The 7,698-nt window shown below is 36.7% G+C and overlaps 1 protein-coding gene across 3 annotated transcripts in view; it reads right to left on the bottom strand.

Annotated features, from left to right (window-relative positions):
* The window catches only part of HERC1 (HECT and RLD domain containing E3 ubiquitin protein ligase family member 1), a 159,529-nt gene that overhangs the window by 55,423 nt on the left and 96,408 nt on the right, over positions 1–7,698 (bottom strand). For all 3 annotated transcript variants that reach the window (XM_021712609.1, XM_021712610.1, XM_008058555.1), the window contains exons 38-39: positions 5,971–6,169; positions 3,664–3,824 (exon numbers count right to left, since the gene is read on the bottom strand). In XM_021712609.1, coding sequence (XP_021568284.1) covers positions 3,664–3,824; positions 5,971–6,169 — 360 coding nt within the window. The remainder of the gene's footprint in view (positions 1–3,663; positions 3,825–5,970; positions 6,170–7,698) is intronic.

Genomic DNA, 7,698 nt, shown 5'->3' with positions numbered 1-7,698 from the left:
TACCTGCATAATGAACATGTATATACTTAACCCTGAATTATACCCCACATCTTTAAAATAAAAATTTTAAAATAAAAATAAATCTTTTTGTCATCAGGGACTGGTTTCATAGAAGACAATTTTTCCACAGATGAGGGCGGGGGGTAGGGTGGGGGTAGGAATGGATGGGGATGTGCAGTCAAACCTCATTGCTAACAGAGCTTCTCATAAGAAGTCCACAACTTAAATCCCTCGCACGTGCAGTTCACAATAGGATTCTCACTCCTATGAGAATCTAATGCTACCCCTGAACTGACTTCTGATCTGACAGGAAGCAGAGCTCCACTGTGTGGCCAGGTTCCTCACCAATCTGTGGCTGGGGGGTGGGGTGGGGGAGTGTTGAGGATTCCTGCTTTAAAGGATAAAGTTGTTTCCAAGTAACTTAACTGTATCCCAGAACAAAGCTAAAGTATATTTACAGAAATACAAAATATCTAGCACTCAACAAGGCAAAATTCACAATCCCTGGTATCTAATGAAATATTACTAAGCACGCAAAGAGACAGGGAAATATGACTCAAATTAAGGAGACAAATGAATCAATATAAACAGACACAGAAATGAGACAGATGATAAATTAAGTAAGGAAAGACATTGAAATAGGTATTATAATACAATTAGTCCTCATTACTCACAGGTTCCATATTTGCAAATCTGTCTACTTGATAAAATGCATTTGTAACCTGAAAATCAATACCTGTTGCTTTTGCAGTCATTTGTGACATGCAGTGGGGCACAAAATTTGAGTCTCTCAACACACACGTTCACAGCTGAGATCAAACAAGGTGACATTCTGCCTCCTTGTTTCAGTCATAAACCAGTGTCCTTTTCACAGTCTATTTAGTGCCACATTCTTTGCATTTTTTTGTGCTTTCTGGTGGTGATTTCACAGTTTAAAATGGTACCTAAGCACAGTGCTGAAGTGCTGCCTAGTGTTTCTGAGCACAAGAACATAAATGTTAGTTAGATAAGCTTAATTCGCACATGAGCTACAGTGTGGGCCATGAGTTCAATGTTAACAAATAAATAGTGCATAATCAACATGGTATTTTTAAACAGAAAGACTCATACAACAAGGTTGTATAGTATATTGATCAGATGATGAAAATGTAAGTAGACACTCACAGGAACCCAACCCTGTATTTTCCTTAATACAATGGTCCAGTATTTGCTAATTCAGTGTTCACAGTTACTTTCTAGAACATCTGTTGCTAATAATGAGAATCAACTGTAATCCCATGTATTCAGTAAAGATCGAGCATGTGAAATAGATATGGAAGATTGGGTGGGGGGGAAACCAAAATCAAATTTCTAGAAATGAAAATTAGTGTCTGAATGGAAAAATACATCGAGTGAGATTACATGAGATTAGACACTGTAGAAGAAAAGATAAATGAACAAGAAGACACAGCAATAAAAACTATCCAAGATGAATAGCAAATTTTTATGGAGCTTATAACATGTATAGAAGTTAAATGTATGGCAACAAACACATGAATGCTGAGAAAGGGAAAAATACAAGCATTTTCTTATGAGACATTTTTTTTTTACTATGAAGTGGTATAACAGCATGTTAAGGTAGACTGTGATAACTAAAGATGTATACTATAAACCAAAGAAATCTCTAAAAATAAAAAAAAAAAACAGTGTACAGTTGACTCTTAACACAGATTTGAGTTAATCAGGTTCACTTATACGTGGATTTTCTTCTACCTTGCCGTCCCTGAGAGAGCAAGACTAGCCTCTCCTCCTCCTACTCAATGAAAATAAAGACTGCCAATAATCTGCTTCCACTTAATGAATAGTAAATATATTTTCCTTATAATTTTCTTAAGAGCATTTTCTTTTCTCTACCTTAATTTATTATATGAATATAGTACATACTACATATATACATATACAATGTATTAATTGACTGTTTATGTTATCAGTAAGGCTTTTGGTCAACAATAGGCAGTTGGTAGTTACATTTTCTAAGGAGTCAAAAGTTAAATGCAGATTTTCAAATGTGCAGGGGGTTTGTACCCCCACCCCTGCATTGTTCAAGGGTCAACTGTATATAGCTAATAAGTCAAAAAATGAGATTAAATGGAATAATAAAACTCATTTAATCCAAAGAAGGTAGAAAAGAAGAAAAAAAAGAATAAAATTGGTGGAACAAAATAGAAAGAATATGAATTTAAGCCTAACCATATCAATAATCACATTAATGTAAATAGCGCAAACATCCCAATTAAAAAGCAGGGAATATTAGACTAGATTTTAAAAAGCAAGTCCTACCTATACACTGCCTTTAATAAAAGCACTTTAAATATAAAGGCACAAATGGATTAAAAGTAAATGATGGGAGAAGATAAACCATTCTAATGCTATTTAAAAATTTTAAAAAAGCAGGAGTAGCTATATTAATATTAGAGAAGGCAGATTTTGGAACAAAAATATTACCAGAGATAGAGTCATTTCATAATGATAAAGAGGTCAGTTTAAAAGATATAAGAATCATAAATGTTTATGAACCTAAAGACATGAAACAAAAAAAGAGAAATGAAAAAGGGAAACAGAAAATTCCACAATTACAGTCACAGATTTCAACACCATTCTCTCAATAATTGATAGAACAAGTAGATTAAAAAATAGTCAGTAAAGATAAAGAAGACTTGGACAACACTATCAATCAACTTGGCCTGCTAGACAATTTATAGAACACTCTACTCAACAACAGCACAATACATTTTTTTCAAGTGCACACAGAATATTTACCAAAACAGACCATATTCTAGGCTATAAGACAAGCCTCAATAAATTTAACAGGATTCAAATTACACACGATATGTCCTCTGATGACAATAAAAGTTGAAAGCAATAACAGAAAGATATTAGAAAATTCCCAAATATTTAAAAACTAAATAATATACTTCCAAATAACCCATAAGTCAAAGAAGACATCAAAGGCAAATTAGAAAGTACTTTAAACTATATGAAAATATAGCATTTTAAAACATGTGGAGCTGGGCTCGGTGGCTCAGCCTGTAATCCCGCGCCTTTGGGAGGCTGAGGTGAGTGGATTGCCTGAGCCCGCTGGTTCGAGACCCACCTAGGCAACCTGGTGAGACTTCATCTCTACAATAAATCAAAAATCAGCCAGGCGTGGTAGCACGCGCCTGTAATTCCGGCTACTTGGAAGGCTGAGGCGGAAGGATCGCCGGAGCCCAGTGGGTCGAGGTTGCGGTGGCCGGGAGCGGCCACTGCACTCCAGTCTGGGCGACGGAGTGAAACTCCAATTCAAAAACAAACAAACAAACAAACAAAAAGCAAAACAAAACAAAAAAACATGTGGATTGAAGCTAAAGCAGTGTTTAGAGGAAAATTTACAGCCCTAAAAATGGCCATATTGGGAAAGAAGAAGACAGGACGTAGAGCAAATTATTTTTCTTCCAAATAGACATAATTCAAGCTACAGCTTCAAAATGAAGATGACAGCTTGGTTTAGTAGGGCAGTTTTCCTTTAATTAAAATCACTGTTTTACCTTTAGTGAAAACTAAACACAATGCCCATATAATAAAGGGCCAAACATCTGGAATGTCAAGAGGTTTGGGTGTCATAGTGCATGACAGCACACGCACCTGTGCGGTTAGCCGGCCTTGCTGACTGAGAATCAGGAGAAGTTAGGCTTTGTCTCCTTCCTACTTCATCAGAAGGAGAGGTTGGTAACGATGATATTGGAGGTGTCTGTGCACGACGTGTGGGAAGTACAGTGGTAGTTGGGTAACTAGAGAACATTTGCCTTTAAGAAAATAATAGTGATTAGCATAAAAATTCAATTAGGAAATAATATACACATCACAGTCTATTACAGAAGAATACGCAATCTGGAAGATTAAACAGGTCAGCTATAATTTAATAGAGGGTGGGAAGAGAAAGGTTCCTCAGTTTTAAAAATGATTACCTCATAGGGTACGTTCACTATAAAAGTAATAAAACATTATCATTTGTTGAGCAAAAGGCCAACAACATAGCAGGTGGGGGGAATACAGCAGTTAACAAAACAGATGGAAATCCTTGCTTTCATTCGACTATAATATCAAGATGACCAAGTTATTTTGATGTGCATACAGTAGTTAAAGAGCAAAAAAGACTTTTAAAGATAGATAACCTGCAGTTACTTTAAATATAAACTTACTAGCTAGTCATGAAATTATTCACATGGGTTCAAAGTAATAATAGTTTATAGGCAAATTATGGAAAGAAAAGGTAACTGTCCAGTCACCCAGCATAACTGAGTAATAGTATCTGAATGATATGCCATCTGTACCAAGGGGAAAAGGTACAAGGGAAGCAGCCCCTCTCAAGCTGAGAAACTAGACACTGGCTGGAGAATAAAGTCCAGGAAGACTCTCACTGACCGCTCTTTAGATTTGTCCAAAAGAACTAGGAGCCTCCTAAGTATCAAAAGGTGCTATCTAACGACTCTAATAACTTGTGCTACAACACTAACAAATAGGAAGCAGTAGTCCTCAGATTTTTCTCCTGCTAAATGATATTCAGTCAGGCAGAGACAACTGCAGCTTTCATGAAGTTCCACCAATACAAAGACTGAGAAGAAATGAGGAGTCAAAAGGCCTGGTGAACATCTGTGGGAGCAAGAGGCATGACTTTACCAGTGAATGCCATGCCTACAACTAGTCAGCTTGAAAGGTGACAAGGAGTCACAGTGTTACCGTTCCTCCATGGATGCCTTGAATTCTGCAACTGTCAGAGGGATTAAAAACCACATGAGAATGTACCACCATTCTCTCTTCCTTCTTTCTGGAATGGAAGCACGTCCTGAAACTGTTATTCAAGTTAGAGAGCTAAGAGGCAGGAGATACGTGAGGCCTGGAAACAGCTGCTGCTAGGATGAGTGTCCCTTCTGCACAAGACCACAGCAGTAATTCTCAAAGTGTATGCTGAAGACTGCATCAGAATCACTTAACTGAAATGCAGACTATGGGCCCCTGAATCAGACTTGCTGGGGGATACAAACCTGAAGCTTTAAAAAGCTTCTCAGGTCGTTCTTGGGTGCACCAAAAAATTGAGAATCACTACAATAGCCACTCTCCTGTTCTACATCCTGTAGATGTCAGTCTACACAATGGGAATAAAAATGGCCTGTCAACTAAGGAAAGGGGGAAAGAAGAAAAAGGGAGGCTAACCATTCTGCACCCCTTTTTCACTCAAGTCACAGGTAAGAGAGCTCACAAAACAGTCTCTCCCTGAAGGTCTTCTCTCAAAAGTTTTCATTTGGGTATACATCTGGCAAACTGAAGCAAAGAGAAATTTAAATAAGTAAACATTACTCAGAATTTACAAACCTACTAAAATAGAACTGGCTGACAAAGCACTATAAGACATGCTCTTTTGCTTGAAAAGTAGACTTGGTTGATCTTACAGTAAGAATAAAAGTATAGTTAAAGAATTGTACTTGAAAGGAAAATAACCTGAGAAAATTATTTTCATGGAGGTGGGCGTTTTCTTGAGACCTGAATATTCAAAATAGAAGTATTCACTTTTTGAGGAAAAAAAAAATATTCTCAGGCTTAGCAAAAAAAAAAAAAAAAAAAAAATATATATATATATATACACACACACACACACATATACATACATACATATATATATAGATATATATATATATATATAGATATATATATGTATGTATATGTATAAAATCATAAAAGAGTATTGGAGTACCTGTGCCTGTCAGCAACATGGCTGATTAGACCTGGGGCCACCACTAATTGACTGTGAGACTTTAGGCAAGTTATTAAAATTCCAAGTGATCTTTTAGGTTCCTTCTAGCTCTGGAAAGCCAGGATTCAGTTGGGCACATTACTCATAAAAGGACAACACAGGCTTCACTTGTGGCAGACATGAAAAGTCAACTTCTCTACCTGAGAAGACTGAGGGGCATCACTCCTGGGGACTCAGATGCAGGCACTGTTTCTGTGTCAGTGACTGGAGTGGTGGCAGTTGTGGTGTCCTCCAGGGAGCTACTCATAAAGGAAGTCGTGCTCGAGGCCGATGGACTAGTGGTGACAGGTGTCTGTGCCTGCTGTGCCTGGTCACTATCTTCAGTTTGTTGGTCAATCTCTAGAAACCAAGATAAGAGTTAAGAAAGTATTTGTTTTTTAAAAATGATGGTAGGAATGAAAAACAACCAAGTTTCTACATATATTTCACAAGTATCAATTTTCAGAAAGACTGACCAAAAAAACATGTTCATACATATATGCATTTTTGCATTCACTACTGTACTCATTGGTTCTAGACTCTACAGGTAGTGCTGTAACAAGCCCTTTTGATTAGTCATTTCTGTTTTTACAGATGAGGGTTCTCTTAAAAACAAGTCTCACTTTTGGTTGTAAGATCTGACAAGAGGTTCTTTAAAGCTGTCCATCCAATCACTAAAACTATATTTCCTTAACTTTTTTTTTTTTGTCAGGGTCTCACTCTGTCACCCAGACTGCAGTACAGTGGCATGACCATGGCTCACAGCAGCCTCGAATTCCTGGGCTCAAGCAATTCTCCCACCCCAGCCTCCCAAGTAGCTGGGACTACAAGCGTGCACCACCACACCTGGCTAATTTTTAATCTTTTTTGTAGAGATGAGGTCTTGCTATGCTGCTCAGGCTGGTCTTGAATTGCTGGGCTAAAGCAGTCCTCCAGCCTTGGCCTCCCAAAGTGCTGGGATTATAGGCATAAGCCATCATGCCCAGCCAGCACTTTGATTTTTGATGCCTATCTATAGTCTACAAACAGGCAAAGATAAAAGTATGCAAATACAAGAAAAAAAAAAACCTAGACAGAGACTCCATGATTTAAAAAGGATAATGTCTCGAAATAAATAAACCACTCTTAAGAGAAAAAAAAAAGGAAGAAAAGGAAAAAGGAGGAAAAAAAGATAAGTTAAAATGTCCAAAAGTTTACAAAGTATTTATATGCACATTTTCTTATCTGTTAAGGCAGCCTACAAATAAACATAATAGAAACAGGAGTTGCTACAAAGACAGGTCATTCTGTTGATTTGCTAAATGGTCACATCCCTAACAATCATCATGATCTTAACACTCCTACTTTTATGTACCATGCACCTCTCTCTTCCTATTTATTGTCTGGCTAAGACAGGAAGGAGGGACATAAGGGAAAAGGCAAGGAAAAAGAAAGAGGAAGGGAAAGAAGAACAACATAAACTACATGAAAGCAAGGGACTTTGCTGCCTTTCGAAATCCTAGAAAAGTACCTGACACATAGTAGGTGTGCAATAAACACTTATTCCAGAATTCACACTTTCTCCTCAAAGGTGAGGATAAAAGATAAAATAAGGTTGTTTTTTTTTTACACACAATGTGTAGTCTATGAAAGTTGTAGAGCTTAAAATATCCTTTAAAATTTTTCTGAGAAGTCATCAGATTATTTATTTTTAATTAGTTCAATAAATACTTGAATATCTGTTGTGGCATGAGTTAAATTTCAGTTTTACAAAAATGTAGTAATAATTACCAAGTTCTAATGCTTGTGTAGGTTTAAAATAAAAAATTAGAGGTAGACAAAGTATTACTAATATAAGAGTAATGAAAAATAACCATTTTTCTTTCAAAGAAAAAGCAATGTGAAAAACT

Source organism: Carlito syrichta, unplaced genomic scaffold, assembly GCF_000164805.1.
Source record: "Carlito syrichta isolate Samal-C Ts95f unplaced genomic scaffold, Tarsius_syrichta-2.0.1 Scaffold303399, whole genome shotgun sequence".
Taxonomy (NCBI): Eukaryota; Metazoa; Chordata; class Mammalia; order Primates; family Tarsiidae; genus Carlito; species Carlito syrichta.
Note: the sequence above shows the minus strand (reverse complement) of the source record. Positions and strands in the feature narration are given on the sequence as shown.